Below are 22,589 nucleotides of genomic sequence, written 5' to 3'. Positions count from 1 at the left end.
GTTCTTATTAAGTGCCGGTGACAGCAGGAGGACAGAGAGGGGAAGAGAGAGCAAAGGCATCAAAGCGTACACCACTCTGCACTAAAAGGCTACAGAACTTGTTTGCCTGTCTCTCAAAGGTTTGTTTTTTATTTGTATTAATTTTTTACAAATATGCATTAAATGCAATGTTAGTATATTCAATTCAAGACAAAGAATATTATTCTTACATTTAATCACGTTATTTCCTAATTTCCTAAAAATGCATGTGTATTTGATGTAAAAGCAACACTAAGATATAAATGATAAATGTCAAACAGATATAAATCTAGATAAGTTGAGAACTTAATTTCCTTTTGTTCTATAGCTTTTATAAATCTCTCTTTTATATCTTACAGTATGTCTGATCAATGAGTGGGGTCTACTATAATATGAACTATGTAGTTTTGGGAATCCTCCCAGTAACTAGTATTGCTCTGATCTGCAAAGGAAACAAACTTACTTTGAAAAGTGTAATACATGACAAAAAAGTGTGAAGTGGTTTCAATGGATCGACACATCTTAAGAGCTCAAGAACTCAACAAAAGCACATGCTTGCTTTAATACTATTATTAATGTCTTTATTTTTTACAGCACATTTCTAAATAACTTTTAAGCTGCTTTTTCCAATAAAATACCTCCAATATATTTACCTTTTTTGTTCCACAGACTGTGAGGTTTGATTCCACCAGACTCAGTCGACCACCCTTTTCCTCTACTGCCTGCTTTCCTACTCCTTGCAGCCATGGCACCCACTCTGGCCACAGCGTTTGCCCGTCGTTGGTGGATGGCAGTAACAGCCATCATTGAAAATCTGCTGTTCTCTGCCGTGCTGCTGGGCTGGGGTTCCTTACTCATCATGCTGAAGTCTGAGGGCTTTTATTCATACCTCTGCACAGATCTAGGTAAGAGTTACTTTTTACCATTTTATCTGATGCCACAGAAAAATTCCACAACAAAGTAAAAATGATATATTTATATATTTACACTGATAAGAACAATATTTTACATTCTAAATAACCTCAGGGTGAATACTTCTTAAAGGGTTAGTTCACCCAAAAATAAAAATTCTGTTATTTATTATTCACCCTCCTGTTGTTCCAATCCCTTGAGATTTTCTTTCATCTTCAGAACACAAATCAAGATATTTTCGATAGAGCCCCTTAATTTATCCTCCACATACAGCAATGGTCCCGAGACAATCAATGTCCAGAAAAGAAACCAAAAAACCCAAACATTGCTCATAGTAAATGAGCACTCTGATTAGATGAATTAGAAGATAATTTACAGTTTTTTTGACAAACAAACATGTTTTTGGAGTTTCATATAATTACAGTTTTGCTACTGAAGTTACATGGACTATTTTGACAATATTTGTAGTTATTTTTCTGAACTTGAAATGTCTCAGAACTCTTACTGTCTATGGAGGATTGGGGAGCTCTCAAATTGTGACTAAAATATCTTAATTTAAAACTAAATGAGTGATCTAACCCATTCAAACATTTTTTTTTTTCATTACTAAGATAGTAAGCCTCATAATATATGTTCATTCATTTAACAGTACTCTCAGTGAGATGAAATCTGAACATAAATATAAGAGACATTTTAACATGCTAAAACAAGGTGTAAATTGTAACAGCTCTTGGCTGAGTACTTGTGATTTGATCACTGAAAATGATACCAAGTAGAAACAGGGTCTTAAAGATTTTTAAAGAATGATTATTAAAGTTTCTTCATTGAACCACAAATGCATAAAATGATACACTTTTCTGAAGAACCAATGCAACATCAACAATGAGAAGTCAAGAAACCTGTGTAGGAACTTAGAATAGTCACTGAAGAACAGTGGGATCACATGTCAAGCCTGTGATTTTATCTATCATGCTTTGTTTATTAGTCAGTATGCAAATTGGCAAATTCCACTTAACTATTCTTTCAAATCTGATCGTAAAAGCCCATAAAGACCGTCTAACAGTACTGGTAGGATTCTACTTTTAAAGCCATGTGTATTGTTCAGTAATAAGTCTCTGACAGTAGCGTTTAATGTGGTGTAACTGATTGCTCTTCACAACAAAACACTTTTGTGAAGATTTCCCTCAGGAGCCTCACAGCCACAGACACCACCACAAACTTTCAGTAAATCAGCTGGTAGTCACAGTTGCTAAAACACTGGAATGTTGAATGTTTTTAACAAGAGCCCTGACCTAATCAAATGCACCTTTAAATCGAGAAGGCCTAGAGTCTGTTTGGTGTTATTTTAGATGTTTACCTTCTCAGTTAGAACCTCAGACCTACTGATTGGCTCGACTGATTGAACTGATTGTTTTTGGTATTGATTAGCATCACATAAGAACATGTTTTTGTCTTACTGTGACTGGTGATGCCCTTTTATCGCTATCTTGTTCTCTCTCTGAAAGCATTGGGCTTGATTTAATAGAACATGGGGACATTGAGACCTATTTAACCACAAAAGCTGGTTTGAAATTTCAAGGCAGACAAGAAGAAAGGGGGCAAAGGAGGGGCAGAATACAAGAAAAAGAGCTGTTTGTGAAGGAAACTGTAGGAGGCTTATCGTTTGGGTAGATCTAGGAATACCACTTCTTCTGGGCAGAGTGGTGGGTATCTTACGTGTCTGTCTGTCTGCTTGGCATGACACTTTTGCATAGGAAAGTGCTTATGTCATTAGTTCTTGCTGCTGTCATAGTTCCTGTTTTTTGACAGCACTCAGCTGATTGACTGCCCTTTTGGTCAGTCACATTATTGTGATGTAATGAATCTGTCTCAGCGAGAATCATTTGTGCACAAGACAGTTCTCAGCAGTCTTAAAGTCCACAGATAAGTCTCAAAGGACAATGTCATTTGTCAGCATTCACATTCTTCATCTTTGACCATTTTTGAATAATGCAAAGCATGTGAGGAGGACTCTTGTGGTTTAGTCCATGAGCTGAGAATTTGCATTTGAGCTGCAATCTTTAAAGTAATCATGATAACAGTTCTTTATCACATTCACGCTTTCTTTGAAATTAGGTTTGGGACACTTTGTAAGGTGCATGTAGCTCATTCACAATCTGTTCCTTACAGTACCTTTTATCAGATCTGGCCATCAAGCTAATAGCTGTGAATGAACAGAACAACCCCACCTTGTTTAGGCTCCCACTTGTTCCCCAATCAGTACCTAAATCTCTGAATTAATTTAGTTTAATCTTTACAAATTCTTTTAGGAATGTTTGTTCAGTGTTAGTTCAGAGTTAGTGCTTCAATTCAGATTTTTAGATTCATTTAAAGATTTTTATGTAAAAAATTCCCAATTTAGATTTTTACTCAGACCGTACAGTACACCTAGTCTTAAGATTCATTTCGACCGTCCAATCATAAGATGCTGCATAAAAGTATTAAAGAGGTCTAAAGTATTTTGGGTTTGTCCAGTGTTGACCATTTATATAGAAAGTGGAATTATGCATTCAATCAAATTGGTTTCATAGTGTACACGATCACGTGGTCAAATTCGTCTAGACAATTTGTCTAGACAAAAACTAAACACAAGTGGACATGTTTATCGCTCATGTGGTGTCACATGAGAGATATACATTAATACCATGTGTAAATAGTAATGTGTTTTACCTGAGCCATGAAAACATGTTAATGCTAGTTGGAAACAGGACCTAAGATATCTCAGGTTGTTAGCTGATCAGAAAACAAGTGAACAATGACACAAAAGCAATATCAATTATTTATATCGCTATCAATCTCAAAGCTATCCAGAGAAGACAGTTTATTACAGTGAGGTTAAGTAATAAAGCCTTCAGTTGAGGTGTATTAGGTTCATGTATGTTCCTCTATCATATCCTTCTTCACGAAACTGATTTTTTGCTAAGACCAGGTGACTGCTATCTTTCTAGGTGTGTCCTGCCATTTGCAGATCAATATGGTCTGTGTACACCATCTTTTGGAGGCTCACCAGTGGGAACTCCATTCGCACATTAGCATAGCTCTAGGAACAAAGCCAGAGTAAGCCTTAGTTTCCTAGCAGACGAGGGGAAAAACCCAACCCCTCACGTGCGGTGCAGAAAAGTTCACAACCGGGTGTCAAACACGTCAGAACATTCCGCACTGAGATCTGAAGCATGCTGGATGAGGGAAAGTTCCTCCTTTGTTGTGGAAGGAGGACACGTGCATCAATGGGATGACAGTGGCACGATTGAGCGGATGATTATAGCAGTGTCATTTTTCAGATACCATCGCAAGGTTTGAAAGAGAAAGTCTGATTCACTCGCACTTCTCAATAAAAGTGTAATGCGACCAGATTTAGCATATTTCAAAGAAATGTCACCCATCAGCGGGTAAAATAAGAAAACATCCAGATTAGCATAAGGTCAGGTTTGATTATCTAGTTTATATGTCTCCAGTGAGCCGGCAGCTATTAATGGAGTGTCACCTGGCTCAGTATCAGTGGTTTATGTGCGTGGCAAGATAAAGTGGAACAGGATTGTACAATAGTCCAAAAGGACAATTGTATACTGTATATATATGTTCCAGCAGCAGAACAAGATAAAGGAAAAGCAAATGTTGAGCTTTCTTCTTTCTATCATTCCAAGCCCTTATCTCCATTTTATGGAGACCAAATAATAGTGATTCCTCATTCCAAGCATTTTACTGCTGGGTGAAGGTTGATCTCAGACACTTTGGAGAACAGCTGAGAAGACCAGGTTAAACTAGAATTAATTCCAAGCTGGTTTATGGGTAATTAGACAGCCTAGTTCTATTAAGCAATATAAGACACTGGCAGATGCTAATCAATGAACAATCCCCAGATTACATCATTTATCAAGAACAAAATGCAGATTCAAATGACTGATACCAACAGATGTGACATGGGTAAAACACTGATGCAACAAAATCTGTAAAAGTATCTGCTGGTGTTTGATGACGTCTTATTGTGCAGAGTGAATTGGCCATAGTGGGCGATGCAGTGGCGCAGTAGTTAGTGCTGTCGCCTCATGGCAAGAAGGTCGCTGGTTCGGGCCTCGGTTGGGTCAGTTGGCATTTCTGTGTGGAGTTTGCATGTTCTCCCTGCGTTCGCGTGGGTTTCCTTTGGGTGCTCCAGTTTCCCCCGCAGTCCAAAGACATGTGGTACAGGTGAATTGGGTAGGCTAAATTGTCCAAAGTGTATGTGTGTGTGTGTGCGTGTGAATGAGTGTGTGTGGATGTTTCTCAGGGATGGTTTGCGGCTGGAAGGGCATCCGCTGCGTAAAAACATGCTGGATAAGTTGGCGGTTCATTCTGCTGTGGCGACCCCGGATTAATAAAGGGACTAAGCCAAAAAGAAAATGAATGAATGAATGAATTGGCCATAGTTCCATAAAGCTCAACACAACAACATCAAAAAACGTACTTCCTGTAGATCACAAAGTATATTTCTAAACTATTGTGGTTCAGGCACAATGACTGAGTTTTATGATATAGACTAGAACAAAATCTAGTCCACACATTCTGTAAATTGTAATCTTGTGTCTGTGTTTCGTCAAGAAACTAAATCATAGAGGTTTGGAACGATACACATTTTTCACAGCATTCTAGTGAGGTTGTTGCTATTGGTCAGTTCCATTTACAGATAATTCCAAGGCCAGAAGCAATATTGGAGTTCTTAACTTTAGTAACAGCCCACTGATCATTCCACCCATGCTGTTGGCAAGGCCACAGAGTGCATTTTAGGAGAAATTCCAGTCATGAGCTTCAAGGAACTATCATGAGGTATAGAAGTCTGCACGTGCAGCATCTGTGTGGTTGGACACCGACCAGAATTACAAGTGCCTGATGCTTATATCATCGAATAGGGTTCATAGCAAGGATGCACGTGACTGCTCTCACTTTTTCTCCCTCAGTTTTTACACTAGCATTTGAGTTTTCTCACTCTCTCTTTGTGAATTAACAGAAATAGTAACCTGACGAGTAGTAGACTGGATATAATATCAGCACTGTTCACATTGCTTTACAAGCAATAAGGGCTTTCAAAATTTGATCAATTAAGAGAACTTTTAGTGGAAGTATCCACTTTTTGGAGTGTTTGCACAGCAGGAACTATGAACAATTTTAGTTCTGTCAGCCAAATTGCATCACTTTAGAGTTTCTAGTGATGTTGCAAATGCAACAAGGAAAATTATCTGGGGGTAATTAGTTCTCGATGATATTTCTGTAACTACCCAATGCAAAAGTCCCTATTGTAATGGATAAGATGGTTTCCAGTTAAATTAACTTCTCAAATCTCTCATCTGTCTCTTCTTTTCCAAAGGAAACAGCTCAATGGCAAACTTCTCCTTACCAGCTGTGCCTTCATCTCTAGCAAATGATCCAGATTATGAATATGACGAGTTCCAGCCCTCCAGTCGCGATGATGGGGTTGAAGTGGTCCCTCTAAAGCATCCAGAGGACCACCTGAGGATGAACGGCTGGCTCATCTGTAAAGAACAGGATGAGATGTTGAATCTGGCCTTCACTGTGGGCTCTTTTCTCCTCAGCGCCATCACACTCCCACTCGGGATCGTCATGGACAAATACGGACCACGCAAACTCCGCCTGCTCGGAAGGTAAACAACAAGGGCCTAATTTGTCCATATCAGAACTCAGTATAGTGATTCTGGGTCTCCAGTTTCACTTGGCTTAAATAGCACTCTCATTCAAGGGTAATTGGTTTAACTATTATATCCGTGTCAGTACTTTACCAGTTCCATAAGCAAGATGGCAAGAACGGAAAAGTGAAATTGTTACATTAATAATTGAGTGTACCTTTGAATATCATATCTTTCTTTCCAGTGCCTGTTTTGCCCTCTCGTGCCTTATGATTGCTTATGGAGCCAGCAACCCAAATGGTAAGAAGAACATACATGCAACTCGTATTCATATTAATTGAAACAGATAGCAAAATGTGTACATTTTTCAGTATAAGAGATTAAAATCTGCTTATTTTTAATAGAACTCTCCGTCCTGATCTTCATTGCTCTGACCTTTAATGGCTTTGGAGGAATGTGTATGACCTTCACTTCACTTACGGTGAGTGTGTGTGCTAACTAATTCATGAATGTACAACTGTGCTACCTTTTTTGTCTTTGAATGAGCTTGTTTTGAGCTGCCTGAAGTATTTCTACACGGTTTAGTTATTAGGCTGTAACTGCCATGAACAATATCGGGGATTCATCTCTTGTTCTGCTCTTTGAAATTATGCATTTAAATGTCCAAACACTGGATCTGCAGCGGTCAGGTGGTTCAGTGGTCATGTGGTACAAGTTGTAGTTCTCGATTGCAAGTTTTACGAGAACGTGAATGATTTGTACCAGTTGGAATCTAATAATTAAACCTTGGTTCTCAAATTATTACAGCTGATGCTACATCCAGGCTGTAGTTAGAGGTCCCCACTTCTTTTTCCACATCCCTCATTTGAGTGTCTGTCAAGCGTGATGCAGTAGGTTAATCATTAGATCCATCTGTGTGTCTTACTTCACTGTTTTTCCTGCTGACTCGCTCTTGTCGCTGTCCTCGCACCACGCATTAACTCCTGATTATGTATCCAGTGTGCTGACCCAGTAAGAATAGCCTGTGGTTATTATGTGCTCAGCATGATCTAAGGAACTCTATGACCATGAACTCACAGGAAACACCTTCACCCCTAGTACAAAATTAACTTTTGCCACACAGGCTGAAAAAATGTAAAACTTATCTGCCAAACAAAGTGGAGAGAATAAAGCTTTTTTTCTTCTTCTGATGCTCTGGTCCATTTCTGGAATATCAAAGGAGAAATCTTGTGCTAATCCGCTTCATGGCAGTGGAATCATCAAGCTCCAATGAAGACACAATAGTATCACAGAATGATACCATTTACACATTCCATGTGTTTTGAGAGTCTGGTGATTAAAAAAAAAAAAAGTATTATCCCAAAAATATATATTCTGCTTATCTGAATGTGTTTAAACTGGACTGTCAGATGACTCAGGTCTGAATGACTATAATAACTCACAGGCAGATACATTTTCATCAATTGCACATAGACAGTATTTTTGTCGCATTTTTCATTCATTTAATAATTAATTTTCCTTTCGTCTTAGTCCTTTTATTAATCCAGGGTCGCCACAGCGAAATGAACCGCCAACTTATTCAGCATGTATTACGCAGCGGATGCCCTTCCAGCTGCAACCCATCATTGGGAAACATCCATACACTCCCTTTTACACACATACACTGGATATTTTAGCTCACCCAATTCATCTACAGCGCATGTCTTTGGACTGTGGGACAAACCGGAGCACCCGGGGGAAACACACGCAAACACTGGGAGATCCACAGCCATATAACCTTGCAGCCCAAGACCAGTTACTCACTGAAGAGAAGCAGGGCTGAGCCTGGTCAGTACCTGGATGGGAAACCACATGGTAAAAGTAGGCTGCTGTTGGAAGTGGTGTTAGTGAGGCCAGCAGGAGGCGTTCAGTTTGCGGTCTGTGTGAGTCCTAATGCCCCAGTAAAGTGAAGGGGACACTATACTGTCAGCGAGCGCTGTCTTTCGGATGACCATTCGCATGGTCATTAAAAATCCCACAGCACTCCTCTTAAAATTCATTGGCCCTTACTGATCATGGCCTCCCAGTCATAGCAACTCAAACCTAACTATGTGGTAAGAACATTACCCAGTTGTTAAATCAATAGTTACAAAAAGTAACAAAGACAAAAATAAAGTGCAAGCAGATATTCTGATTAATAAGAGAGATTCATGAAAGCACAATTAGACAAAAACAGTCAGGATTGTTGTTAGATAATACAGTCAAATCCAAAAGCCCTTAAAATATTCCAAGTGTCACATGGGATCATTCTTTGATACTTTCACATAAACAAACCATTCCACGCCATTGTTGATAATAATGGTAGTGTACTTTCTTGTGTTACAGTGGCACATAACCAGTGATGGGAATAATGGTTTTATAAATAAAGGACATTACTAACGGCAAAACTTTTTTTAGTAACGAGTAATCAATTGAATTACTGTTTCCCCCATTACAATGCTGTTACCATTACTAACAATAAAAAATGTGCGTTACTATAATTGAGAAATTATAGCTTTTTTTCATGCAAGCCGTGTCTCTCTCAACCATGAACAGTCATGTATGTATCGTACAACAACAGTGATGAGTAATTCAAATTTAATGAAGCACCTCGTCGTCACGTGCCGCCACAAAATTTGTGGCTACGCAGGAGATAGTGTAAGCTCTGCGACCAAAGAAGGAGATGAAGCCACGACGTCAAAGCAAATAAAACTTAATTTTTTCCCACCACAAACACTTATTACTCAGACAGAATTAAACTAAATACTATCTATATAGTTGAGGACATGCTGCCGTGTCTCTCATATTGTCCACAACAACATTAAAATAGTGTAAATTAGTGTCCAATGTTTTTAATTTATTTTATAGTCATTTGACAAATTTTTTTTAAGGTAACGAAATAGTTATTTTCACTTTTATAAATATGAAATGTAGTTACTAACTCAGTTACTATTTGTAATAAGTAACTAGTAACTATAACTAATTCCTCCTTTAAATGAACGTGCCCAAAACTGCACATTACAGTCGATTTTGGAGAAGATTTTCACACCAGTTTTAACAGGAATCCACGTTGAGTCTACAGCACAACTCTTCCATTACGAAGCTGCTGATCACAGCCTTTCAAACGCATTGTTACGTAACAGGACACTTGCTGTTGCTCATCCACTTGTTGTCACAGGAACAAGGCATAACTGTAGGCAGGCCGCCCTGGTCCAGGCTCCAATTAGAGTCATAAAAGAGACTCGGCTTCAGCCGGTTTAGACTGGACGGATCATTCCTGTTACTGCCCTAGTTATTTCTCTTTTATTGACTGAGAAACCGAAAGAAAGTAATGTATATGAAAAAAGGGTGGATTAAGTGTGCACAAACCTTTTGACGCCTCTAAATTGTGCTGATGGACTTAACGTTTTCTGGTTCTCTGTCACATGTTCTTTCTCTCTTTCTTTCTTTCTCTTTTTCTTTCTTTCTTTCTTTCAGTGGCCATCCTCATTCTCTCGTTATAGTCAGTGGCTCTGAACTGAAACGGCTTTCATTGGAGATTTGTTATGCTTTCGTCAGCCCATAATTGTTGGCCATCTCTCCATGTCTGCTGCCATTTTTAGAGAAAGAATGTGGATTAATTTTCTTGTATGTTCACAGCAGTCACATTGTATAAATGCTCTCGATAAACACAGTTCGAATAAGAATTATGTTTTAAGATCACAAATAATTTTATTAATCATAAAGTAATAGTTTTCTCATCAGAATAATTAAATTTATAGAATATGAACAAAAAGTAATATTTATGTAAATACTAGATTTTTATATACCAGATCTCTAAATATCCAGATTTATGTAAACTATATTATTTTAACTGAAAAAAAATATTTTTCTCATATAAAATCTAACCAAATAACAATCTGTTATTCTTAATAATTATAAATATGTTTGAAAAATATTATATAACATTATTTTGTATAAATGAACTGTATAAACTGTCAAGACTGATGTGGAGTATTTTAATTATATTATTAAAAATACTAATAATCAAATAAAACAATAATAATCAAAATAAAAAAACATCTAGACTTTATGTTGTATTTATATTTATAGTGATATTTTTATTGAATAATAATAAAGAATATTATATACCACACATAAATAAATTACTCTGTCTCTCTGTCTAAAGTTATTTCTAACCAGATTACTTATTTACCTCTTCCCATGTTTTCTTCCAGTTGCCCAATATGTTTGGTGACCTGCGAGCGACCTTTATCGCACTCATGATCGGCTCATACGCTTCCTCTGCCGTCACCTTTCCAGGGGTTAAGGTATGTTCACTCAAACAACAAGAAGAAAACCTGTAGTATGTATAGTTCATCCACATTATGTTCTCTTTATTAATTGTGTGCTGTCCTTACAGGTGATCTATGATCTGGGTGTAACCTTCATCATGATTCTGGTGGTCTGGGCTGGTTGTGCAGGCCTCGTCTTCATCAACTGCTTCTTCAACTGGCCCCTGGAGCCTTTCCCTGGACCCGAGGACATGGACTACACGTAAGTAACACACATAAAACTCTTTTATATGGCTGACTATGTGAAGATATGTGAAGTTAAGAGGGAACATTTTTTTCTGTATATTTTGTTCAATTTTCAATTTTAAAGACCACGTGAAATTAATAATTGTTACTTTTAAGGATGTCTATAATCTAGTGTGCTCCAAAACTATAATTTAGAAGATATAAACCTTATCCAAACATCAAAACCTTGCAGTTTGTCACTTCCATGTAAATGGATCAATGATTATTTTGACGTTTGCCAATTATTTTTCGTCATCTCATACTTCAATATCTCATCAAATCTTCAGACCAATGCTCTCTAGTTTCTGACATGCCCCGTCTTCTTCAAGACACTTCTCATTTGCCCTTTTTTTCATGCGCTTGAGCTCAAACTACTCTCAATGACAAAGCTGTGATACTAACTAAATGCTATTGGCTACCAGAATTGATGCAAAATGTATGAACACAATTTTATAAAAGCAGTCATTTTCAAATGATTTAATGTTGTAGAATCAGGAAAAAAATAATATGTAGGGGTTTAATATATAAAAGAAAATAATATTACCAAAACAATAATTGTTTGATTTTACAAAATCATTCCATTGTGCCTTTCACATTTTGTGATTGGTGAGAATAGAAAGGATTCAAATAATTTTAAATGCTGACCTACAAAAGCAGACATAATAACTGTGGACACTTAATGTCTCTGCAATTACAGAATCAATCACCCGAATGCATCAAACTAACACAGATGCTCATTTTGCATGTTTTCTGTCTTTCAGCGTCAAGATCAAGTTCAGCTGGCTGGGATTTGACCATAAGATTACAGGAAAGCAGTTTTATAAGCAGGTGACGACAGTGGGCAAGCGTCTTAGCGTGGATAACACTCAGAAACAGAAAGAGCTTGCCAAAGAAGGTCACAAACTCTGCTTGTCCACTATGGACCTGGAACTGCAGTGTGAGCCCAAGGAGGAAAGTAAGTCAGAGTGTCTCATAATGAAGACCACAATACTCTAATGGCAATGTTGGTGATAATAATAAATTTAGACTGACTTGTTTTTGTTGTTGTTGTTGTTGTTGTTGTTGTGTCCAGCTCAGTCGTTCATGAAGAGTATTTTCAGTCCTCTCTTCATGTTGAGTCTGGTGACCATGTGTGTAACTCAGCTGCGTCTCATCTTCTACATGGGGGCCATGAATAACATCTTGGAGTCGCTCAGCGGAGGAGATCTGAACACAGGTGAAGAAGGATGTTTTATTAGGATTAAACAAATTATGGGAATAATATGGGAATACAGTAAAAGCAAAACTGCCCAAAAATAAAGTTTTAATACAGATCATTCAGATATTTGAAATCAACTACAACCATCTTTTCTCTGGGTAAAAAATATTTCAATTGTGACACATCATATATCATATAGGCTTTTAAGAACTTAATTCACATATCTAAACAATAGCAATAATTATATTTTCTTTGAATAAAATAGCACAAAATTATTTAAGTAATATAGTATTTTTTAAATTGTGAGAAATGATAAAAATATGATTATTAAAATATATTAAAAAGAAATTTTCTAAACAATTTTTTTTTAAATATTTGAATGATAAATTCTGAATTTGAATGATAGATCCTGATACAGTGGGGAAAACAAGTATTTAACATATCACCAGTTTTCTCAAAAACATATTTCTAAAGGTGCCGTTGACTTTCCACTAGATGTTAGTAACAACCAAATAAATCCATATATGCAAAGAAAATAATATTAATCAGTTCACAAATTAAGTTATGTAAAATGAAATGACACAGGGAAAAGTATTGAACACATGAAGAAAGGGAGGTGTAGAAAGGCAGTAAAAGCCCAGACAGCAGCTTAAATGTCTCAGTAGTTCATCAGTAACCTTCTGACCTTCGTCATTGTAAATGAATATTAGCTGCTTCAGTCCAACATCTACATTATCAGAATGAGTGGACATTTCAGCAAGTGGACATTTGGAGAGGACATTTCAGCAAGACAATGATCCAAAACACAGCCAATGAAACTGTCAAATGCTTTCAGAGAAAGAAAATCAACCTGTGAATGGCCCAGCCAATCACCTGACTTAAATCCAATAAAAAAACAAACAAACAAACAAACAAACAAACAAACAAACAAACAAACAAACAAACAAACATAAAACAAAAACTAATCGAAAATTATATTTGGTAAACGAGACCCACAGAACCATTAAGGTTTTTACACTCTGTTAAAGTCTGAGCAATGCATGTGACTTCATTCTCCATATGAGTGGCGTCTTTAAGCTGCCATCACCAGAAAAGCCTTTTATATAAAGTATTAAATACATGTCAGTAGTTCAGTACTTATTCCTTGTGTTATTTCAGGGTTATTACACTTTTATTTTTTGCATTGTTGTATTTTTATGTTTGTATTGTTTGGGGTTTTACTAAAATCTGGTTCAATTCCATGTTAACAGCTCATTTATTTTTCACAGAAAAAAAAAACAACACAAAACATTCACCTACTGTATTTGAATGCAATAAATAAATAAATGTACATAATAATAATAATAATAATAATAATAATAATAATAATAATAATAATATATTAGCAAAACAAATATTATTTTGTTACTTATTTAATATTTATTTTTATCAAGATATCAAAATGCTACAAAACAAAATCAATTCCTGGAACAATGACAAATATAGTTTTAAAAACTAGATGAATACAATATACATATAACATGCAAAGTATCAGTTATTGTAATTAAGTAAATAACCATTTTATTCACTTTAGATCTTTGTCTTTGTTTTTAACTGTTTTTCAGTTGAGAAAATGGAGTTGGGTAAGAATCTCAGTAGCGCAGTAGAAACCAGTAGAGCGTGTTTCTCTTTAAGCTTGTTATTCTAACATTCAACCTTCCCCTGTAACTCACCTGAAGCATAACACTCTCTCTGACCACCTAAAACACACATGCAATAAACAGCCATTAACCACAGTAGTTATTAACCAACCTCAGAGGTTATCCATTAGACAGTGTTCTAATCTCCCTCTCCTTCTTTCAGTGAGTCTCTACACCTCCATTTTCGGCGTGATGCAACTCTTGTGCTTGATGACGACGCCGGTCATCGGTCAGATCATGGACTGGAAGCTGAAAGAATGCGATGATGGAGAAACCAATGAAAAACAGCCCAACAAGTAGGTTATCAACCAATTTTTTTTTTTTTTGCAAAGATCTTTTAAAGAACCACCTTTCTTTCTTTCTTTCTTTCTTTCTTTCTACTTTATGAGTGAACCGTTTGATAAAAAAAGAAAATCATGTTTTAAGGTGAAAATGCTGTAAAATGTGATGGTCGGTTTAAATGTCTTTATTCACTCTTTGTCTCTAGGGATGAGCCCCAGCCAAAACGCAGAGACAGACAGATTCAGAAAGTGACCAACGCCACACGAGCCTTCATCTTCACCAACATCCTCCTTGTCGGCTTCGGCATCACATGCTTGATTCCCAACCTCCCGCTTCAGGTGTGTGTTGTGTGTTTGCTCTCACACACACTGAAAATAAATGTATCATTTTAACAAATAAAAAAAGATGAAGCATGTGTTCAGAATAACATACTACAGAGACTGTTCTGAATATGCATACTTTCAGGTTGCATTTCATTCTTTATTGCCAAATTGGTCTAAAGTACACATAAAAGTACACTGCTTAAAGTATCTCAGAATATAATGCAGTCAACTTGATCAAGAATTTGATAAATGAACAGAAAATAAATATAATAGTAATAATAACATAAATATATTTGTATATTTATTAGATATTTATATTATATTATATATGTATATATATTAGATATTTATTGTATGTTATTGTCTGTTTGTTCATCAAATTTAAGTGGAAGATCCAGTTGACTGCACTGTTGGAAAATTTTTAATTCAATTTATCATTTGAAACTAATTTATTATTTCTTGGTTTCTAAGTTCTGGGTTGCGGCTGATTGCGTAAAACATATGCTGAAATAGTTGGTGGTTCATTCCTCTGTGGCGACCTCTGATAAATATTAAACTGAAGGAAAATTAATGAATGCATATTAGTATTTAAACCAAAATTACTCTGTATAATACAGTTACAATCAGAATTATTAACACCCCGAAATTAGTAGCCCCCTGTTTATTTTTTCCCCTAATTTCTTGTGAACAGATTTTTTTCCAACACATTTCTAAACTTAATAGTTGTAATAACTACTTTCTAATAACTGATTTAATTTATCTTTGCCATGATGACAGTAAAAAATATTTGACTAGATATTTTTCAAGACATTTCTGTACAGCTTAAAGTGACATTTAAAGGCTTAAATGATTAATTAGGTTAACTAGGCAGGTTAGGATAATTACGCAAGTTATTGTATAACGATGGTTTGTTCTGAAGACTATCGGAAAAAAAAAAAAAAAAAAAAATATATATATATATATATATATATATATATATATATATATATATATATATATAGCTTAAAGGGGCTAATAATATTGACCTTAAAATATGATTGCCGGACATATGGTTTCTGTGCAGTATTGCCAAAAGTGCCAGGAGTAAAAATGTAACTGTTTACCCCAACTGCGGGGCAAGTTGTAACAAATGTTCATGTAATATGTAACATGTTTAAAAAGTCAGATTACCCACAATTAATTTAAATTCAGTTTTACTTTAAATAGTATTTCCTTAGTACTTAACTCAATTTATTTTATTCTACATTGCACAGCATGTTTATTTATTTATTGGATAAACCCATTTGGATTTATTTGCATTATTATCCATTATTATACAATGCATTTAATCGCATTATTATAAAGCAATAATAATATTTTTTTTCTATTAAAAATATTCTATTAAAATACATTTTTTATTATAAAACGTTCTCAACAATACACTCAAAATTCAGCATTTATTTTATTAGTTTAATTGGTCTCCAACAGCGTGTGGCTTATTTGTAACACCCTGTTACAACTAACCCCGCTGTGTCATGTTTACCTCAAAACTGGCAAGCAGTCATTGTGTGTTTTTTACATCTTTTAAAATGGTTTCATCTAGAAGACGGTGATCACAACAATATAAGATTTTACTTACATATTTTTACAGATTTATTTTAAACGAAAAAAATATTGAGTATAATAAAAATACTTTTATGCTCAAAAAATAGTTTTTCCGGTGTTTCTCATCCAAATTTCGCCCAATGTTTTCGATAATTGGCAGGAAGACGTCTGCAGACACTGTGGTGAAAACCATGCAAAACACTAAACTCGAGGTGTCTGCTTAGTTGTACAGCATTTCCCCCTAGTGGCCAACCATTGAAACTACTAGCATGTCATTCTTCTAATTCCACAATAAACATGAACAACAGAATAAATAAACAAGTCTCTAATATCTTTTTTGTCATGTCACCTCTCTTCAGATGCTCTCGTTTGTCCTTCACACCATCGTCAGAGGCTTCATACACTCTGCCATCGGTGGACTTTACGCTGCTGTGTGAGTTTATCAGTCCAATGCATGATCAGTTTAATCAGTGATAAAGCACATAATAACACATCATGTTTGTTTGTGTGCAGGTACCCATCATCTCAGTTCGGCAGTCTGACTGGAATGCAGTCTCTGGTTAGCGCTTTATTCGCTCTGCTGCAACAGCCTTTGTTCATGGCCATGATGGGACCCCTGAAAGGAGACCCACTCTGGGTAAGACACAAAACCGAAAGCTTTAGTATTACTAAATGGATTAAATACCCATGAGGCATGTTCTGACCTCTTCTTCATAATCTTTGCTTTCTGGTGCAGGTGAACGTTGGTCTGCTGGTTGTCAGTATGCTGGGATTTCTGTTGCCGCTCTACTTGCTCTACTTCAGGAAAACTCTGCACAAAAAGAGGAAGGAGAAAGAAAATAATGCTAAAATCTACCTGAAAATCAACGGCAGTGACGTTCCGGAGGCGTTTGTGTAAAGAAAGCAGATAAAGGGAAAAACTAAGGCGTGAGAGTATCTCATATACATACAGCTGCACAAAAAACACATGATTAAAGACTACTGTGCCTCTTTCTTAATGATTAAATCGATGGATTTAAAAAGAGAAATGAGAGACAGAAAGCAACATGGGAAATTACTTTCAGAAGTTTCTTGTAAAGGCCCTGATTTACCTAAACTGAAATTAAAGAAAGATCGTTTGTGATGTCATTTCAGACCAAACCAGGCTTCATTTTAAGGAGTTTGAAGAGTGCTTGTAATCACCTTTTAACCATCATTGGTCTGTGTTGATGATGCTATAAGCGGGTGTAGCTTTGAAGCTCCGCCTTATTTAAAGTGGAATCTTCTTTTGTTTATTTCCTCTGTTCATCTGAGGTCAGACGTCTGCTAGTAAACATATAAATAGTGTAAAACTGCTTTGCAAAAAAGCAACACTGGCATTGTTTTCATCTTGAAATCTGTCTATAAACAATTGTATAAAGTGCTATTTAAATAAATGTGACTTGACTGAATGGAAAAGCTCGTGCAACACCCACATCACTATTTTCCGAATACTTTCTTTGCTCTTTTCTCACCTCTATAACTTTGTTGTGTGTTTGTTTCGTTACAAAGCACACGTCATCCTAAAGCTTCTGTCGGCCACTTGAGGATGTTAACGTTATTCTACTGCTCTTGTATTTCAAACTTCTTTTTACTTCAAAATGAGCTTGGCTTTTAGTATATCGGGGCCTTAATTCACAAACTTTACAGATTTTTTTTTATTTTACTTTACGCAATTACACACGATGAAGTTTCAACTGTCTCTCAATAATCTAAACCAGTACTGCATATGAATATAAGATTTTTATATGCATGCTTCTGAAGCCCGTCTAGACAGCAAAGGTGTAAAGATGCCAGATGGCTGTTTTACCTACAAAGAAAATCTCAACAAGTGATTTCAATGTAAACCAATCCCCCCACCAAAAATATTAATAAAAATGCAGCTACACAAAGGGCCTTTTTTATAAAACATTATTTATAAATAAAAAAAGATCTGACCACTTTTTATCATATGGAAGCCACAATTTATGCATATCTGTTTGTATATATGTTTTTATGCTACATGTGCATGAGATGCATAGATAAAAGTGGCTGAACTGCTCACGATCTGCAGCGAGTGCCTGATCTGGCAACAACAGCACTTTTAACACGTCCCATAAAACCCCTCATGACCCATAATTCCCTTTTTCTGTCCTTATCACTAGCATTCTGTGATTTTTCAGAGTGTGTTGAGAGTCATTTATGTGTCATTGATCGATGGATCAAGTTATTATGAACCTCCAAAGTAAAATATCATAAAGAAAGCACAACCTAACCCAGAAATGTGCCTTTTTTTGTGCAGTTTACAGTGCAGTTAAAGCTGGTGATAGCTGATGTGAGTATGGAGCCACAGATACTGTGGAAGTGTGTTGGTGTTATGTGTAATGTATTTATTATTTCTTTAAAATCTAACAGATTATATGGATAATGCGGCCTTATTTGCAAATGTTGTTATATTAACTTACATCTCAGTGTTGCAGTGGCTGTTTGCTTGTTTGTTAGTTTTTTTCATGTATTGTTCTATATGGCATTACGGTTAAAGATTATATTCAATAAAATTTGTAATTATTGTTCATTTTGTCATTTATTTATTTACAGTTATTTTGGTATGCAGTGATTTTAATTAATACTCAGAATTTGTATTCTTATACAATCTATAAATGTGTGTTTTAATGAAAAAAACTATTTTAGACTTGTGGTTTTGGATTTATAATAAAACATTATATAAAACATTTTATACAGTTGAAGTCAGAATTATTAGCCCCCCTGTTAATTTTTTTCTCCAGTTTTTTTTTAATCGGGAGAAGATGTTTTTTCAACAAATTTCTAAACATAATAGTTTTAATAACTGATTTATTTTATCTTTGCCATGATAACAGTAAATAATATTTGACTAAATATTTTTCAAGACACTTCTGTACAGCTTAAACATTTAAAGGCTTAAGTGTGTTAATTAGGTTAACTAGGCAGGTTAGGGTAGTTAGACAAGTCGTTGTATAATGATGGTTAGTTCTGTAGACTATCGAAAAATATATAGCTTAAAGGAGCTAATAATTTTGACCTTATTTTTTTTATTTTATTTTTTCAATTAATAACTGATTTGATTCTAAAATAAACCAATAAGACTTTCTCCAGAAGAAAAAAAATATTATCAGACAAACAGTGACAATTTCCTTGCTCTGTTAAACATAATTTGGGAAATATTTTACAAAGAAGAAAAAATAATAAATCAAAGCGGGGCTAAATAAAAAAGAACTCTTAAGATTTACTTAAAAGATCCTCGTAACGATTGGCACAAACAAATTTCAAGTACATTTTCTTATGTAGATAAATAGAGGGATGGATGGACGGACAGATGTTCGGAAGGACAGACAGACAGACACAGACAGAAAGACAGACACTTATATGTATGTATAAATAAATCAGATAAATAAATAATAAAAATAAATAAAATCTGATAATATTAGAATATAAGTGATATTTATTTATTTTTGTCTTTGGTATAACCAAACAATGAGCAATTACTCATTATTTTAAAATATTAAATATATTATCCCAAGTCTTGCTTAATTCTTATGAAATTTTTTTTATCAATTAAATGATATATTTGTTGCATGAAATATTTGGTGTTTCTTTTTTTCTTACCATCAAAATGTTTGCTAAAATCTAAAATAAAGCAACGAGCTGCCTCTTATCTGCTTTGGAAATAAACAAATACACAATTTGAACAGGAAACCCTCCATTTATCTGTGCAGTGTGAGTTGGAGAAACGCTTTAGTGATGGGGCAGATCAAACTGTAACTACACGAAAATAATCGGATGGTGGGATCTGTCTCCAGATGTGCTATAAATAGACTGCACCAGTTTATCGTTACATAATTTGTGACAGGTTGTAGTTTGACTGATGTATGGAGAGCTGTGCGACCACCAGCTGTTACATCACATAAGCGACCACCACGCACCATCCACCGAGGCTGTCCCCATTTTTATCCATTTTTTATATAAAGCTGACCACGATCACCCCCCTCCATGACGTCATAACTCCTATGTCACGGCATCAGCAGTTGTCGTTAACGCCCCCATCGGCCCTGATCAGGAAGTGAATCTGAGGGAAATAGAAAAACGGTCCCTAGAATGACATAGAAGCGGGTGAGGTGAGGGAGACCGAGACACCGGGACTAACGCAGGACTCGACACACATTTAATTCATCCAGGTGCAAAAACCGACGTTGTCTTTGGGAGGCATAAAGCACCGGAGAAAATGCTCATTAAAGAATTGTAAGTGTAACGTCATTTTTTATGATGTGATAGTGATGGGAGCATCCTCTGACTGTCCATGCAGAGCAGGTACCGGAGGCCATGGCGACATTGTGAACTTGACTTTCTGACAGTTCACATTCAAAGCCTTTGGTTGTAACTGTTTTCCGGGCATTTTATACATAACTGGCTTTGATGTATATCATTTTACCTAGGCCTATGCAAAACACTTTATATTTGTATAAATACGCGCCTGGGCCGTTTTGGCTGATGCATTTTGAACGTTTTCACTTGGATATCACTACCTGTAATTAAATGAACGCTTTTAAGTGGACGTTTGGCTATCTATAGAGTTTAATGGCATCTTCATTGTGTTATTGATACGCTCGTGAAGGTGAAACGGAGCGAATTGAGCACACCGCGTTCCGATATTAAATGGCGCCGGTGTATTTATACTAATACTTTAAGAAACATCCCGTTCATTCATCACAATGTGACAATGCGACATTCACATTTTCGCTTAACCCCTCGAGGACGCGCGAATGATTTATTGAACATTTCGACTATCTATAACTTGACAATATAGGTAGCCTACTACTCGAAACCTCCCCCGTCATTCACCTTTGAAATATTAATAACCTATCTCTGCCCACAAACACAGAAGGCACCGTCGGAAAGGTCAGTGAAACCATATGAGGCTTTCTATTCATCTCCAAACAGTATTGCCTAATATGAGAAGCTGCTTTTCCTAAAGTCCCCGATGAAAACTAAATCACAGAGGCCGGTCTGTGTATTTGTTTTACAATGGATTTTGGTAGTATTTTGATGGTTGAGGGACTTTAACATTATTTATGTCAGTTGTTTTTTGTTAGCCTAATCCCTTTGACGTTTAGTCTCGTGCAACTCAAAATGACGCTTTGGCGCCCCCAGTGTCAAAATATCGTCAAGACATTTTTAGATAAAATATCAACCACAAGGGGTGAAACGTGTGAAATAAAATGAAAAAAAACAAAGATACTATTTCGTTTGCTTATTTAGCTTAGCATGTTCAACAGCGATTGAACAGCGGTTGCCATGTAGAGCACTCAGAATAACTTCTGTGGTAACAATACACGTTAACCCTAACCTGAGATTATCATTTGGGACATCTGCTAAAATATAACGAATTAACTGTTTCAAAATCAGTTCCAGACACTTTCTTCTAGCATTTGTCCTTCAGAAATACCTTTTTCTGTTTAAATCCGCTTTTGTGAAGGTGCAGGAATGCGCGCTCACGCGTCTTCTCAATGACTCAGCCGCGAGCTGAAGCTTTTCCACGCGCCGTTAACGCGTTTTATTATTATGCCATGCGCTCTTCGTCGCCGGCATCTCTTTGACGTCACGTTGAGCCACGTCATGGAGATTTTGCCATGAGAGAGGGCTCCGCAGAGAACGAGATTTCCGTTCATTCAAATAAAATCCTCATTGCAACACTGAATAGCCATAATTGTGTTATTTTTGAAAGTAACCTACTTCAAAGGCATATGCTAATGGCACGTTCGCTTAGACTGAGGAGCATGTTCTCTTGGCTCTGCTTGTACACCTCAGGTCCCTCAGGGTTTGCTGGTTTGCTGTCCATGGTACTTCGTGCTTTCACTCATGCACTAAAAATAGGCTAACATTCAGTACTAAAAATACCCTCAGGTGAATAATTAGACCTTTGATAGAGTGTGGTTTCAGTATCCTCTTTGATCAGATGTATTTTATGTTGATTACTCTCATATTTGATATTCAGCTTCATATTTTTGGTTTAAAGTTAGATTACTTGAAAAATATATTTAACCTATGTGTTTATTATTTACATAAGATAAATACATAATTACACTGACAGAGTCAGTGATGATTTGTTGTTGTTGTTTTTAAATATGTCACTACATAACTACTTAAAGAGATATTCACTACAAAATGTAAATATACTGGCACGGGCCCATAGCCAGCCTGGTGAAAAGAGAAGTTCTTTTTTCTCCAAAAGGGGACCTTTTTGCAGTTTGTGTTGCATTTAATCAGTAGGTTTAAATACTGCATTTTAGTGACATTTCAAGCACTATTTCAGCTGCATTAGCTTGCAA

At 36.0% G+C, this 22,589-nt stretch overlaps 2 protein-coding genes across 5 annotated transcripts in view; both read left to right on the top strand.

Annotated features, from left to right (window-relative positions):
- Positions 1–3: 3 nt before the first annotated feature.
- On the top strand, positions 4–18,799 carry slc43a2b (solute carrier family 43 member 2b). Of its 3 annotated transcripts, none has more exons than XM_087269364.1 (15): positions 4–119; positions 688–923; positions 6,308–6,602; positions 6,829–6,884; positions 6,989–7,065; positions 10,820–10,912; positions 11,005–11,138; positions 11,923–12,116; positions 12,234–12,377; positions 13,964–13,981; positions 14,202–14,334; positions 14,526–14,658; positions 16,587–16,660; positions 16,741–16,864; positions 16,964–18,799. In XM_087269364.1, the coding sequence occupies exons 2-15, from the start codon at positions 764–766 to the stop codon at positions 17,123–17,125; spliced, it is 1,797 nt and encodes a 598-aa protein (XP_087125490.1). In that variant the 5' UTR covers positions 4–119; positions 688–763; the 3' UTR covers positions 17,126–18,799.
- A 1,556-nt stretch (positions 18,800–20,355) lies between these two features.
- Positions 20,356–22,589, top strand: part of pitpnab (phosphatidylinositol transfer protein, alpha b) — a 37,379-nt gene continuing 35,145 nt past the window's right edge. For both annotated transcript variants that reach the window (XM_087270677.1, XM_087270678.1), the window contains exon 1: positions 20,356–20,502. The gene's annotated coding sequence lies outside the window, so the exon portion shown is untranslated. The remainder of the gene's footprint in view (positions 20,503–22,589) is intronic.

This window comes from Danio rerio, chromosome 10 (genome assembly GCF_052040795.2).
Source record: "Danio rerio strain M-AB ecotype USA chromosome 10, GRCz13ab, whole genome shotgun sequence".
Lineage (NCBI taxonomy): Eukaryota > Metazoa > Chordata > Actinopteri > Cypriniformes > Danionidae > Danio > Danio rerio.
This window is presented reverse-complemented; position numbering and strand designations above follow the sequence as displayed.

Bases quoted from the DNA above. Each gene is read 5' to 3' on its own strand.
- slc43a2b (XM_087269364.1), top strand. From the start codon at position 764: ATGGCACCCACTCTGGCCACAGCGTTTGCCCGTCGTTGGTGGATGGCA. The intron at 7,066-10,819 runs GTGAGTGTGTGT...GTTTTCTTCCAG, and splicing joins TGACCTTCACTTCACTTACG to TTGCCCAATATGTTTGGTGA. The intron at 14,335-14,525 runs GTAGGTTATCAA...CTTTGTCTCTAG, and splicing joins AATGAAAAACAGCCCAACAA to GGATGAGCCCCAGCCAAAAC.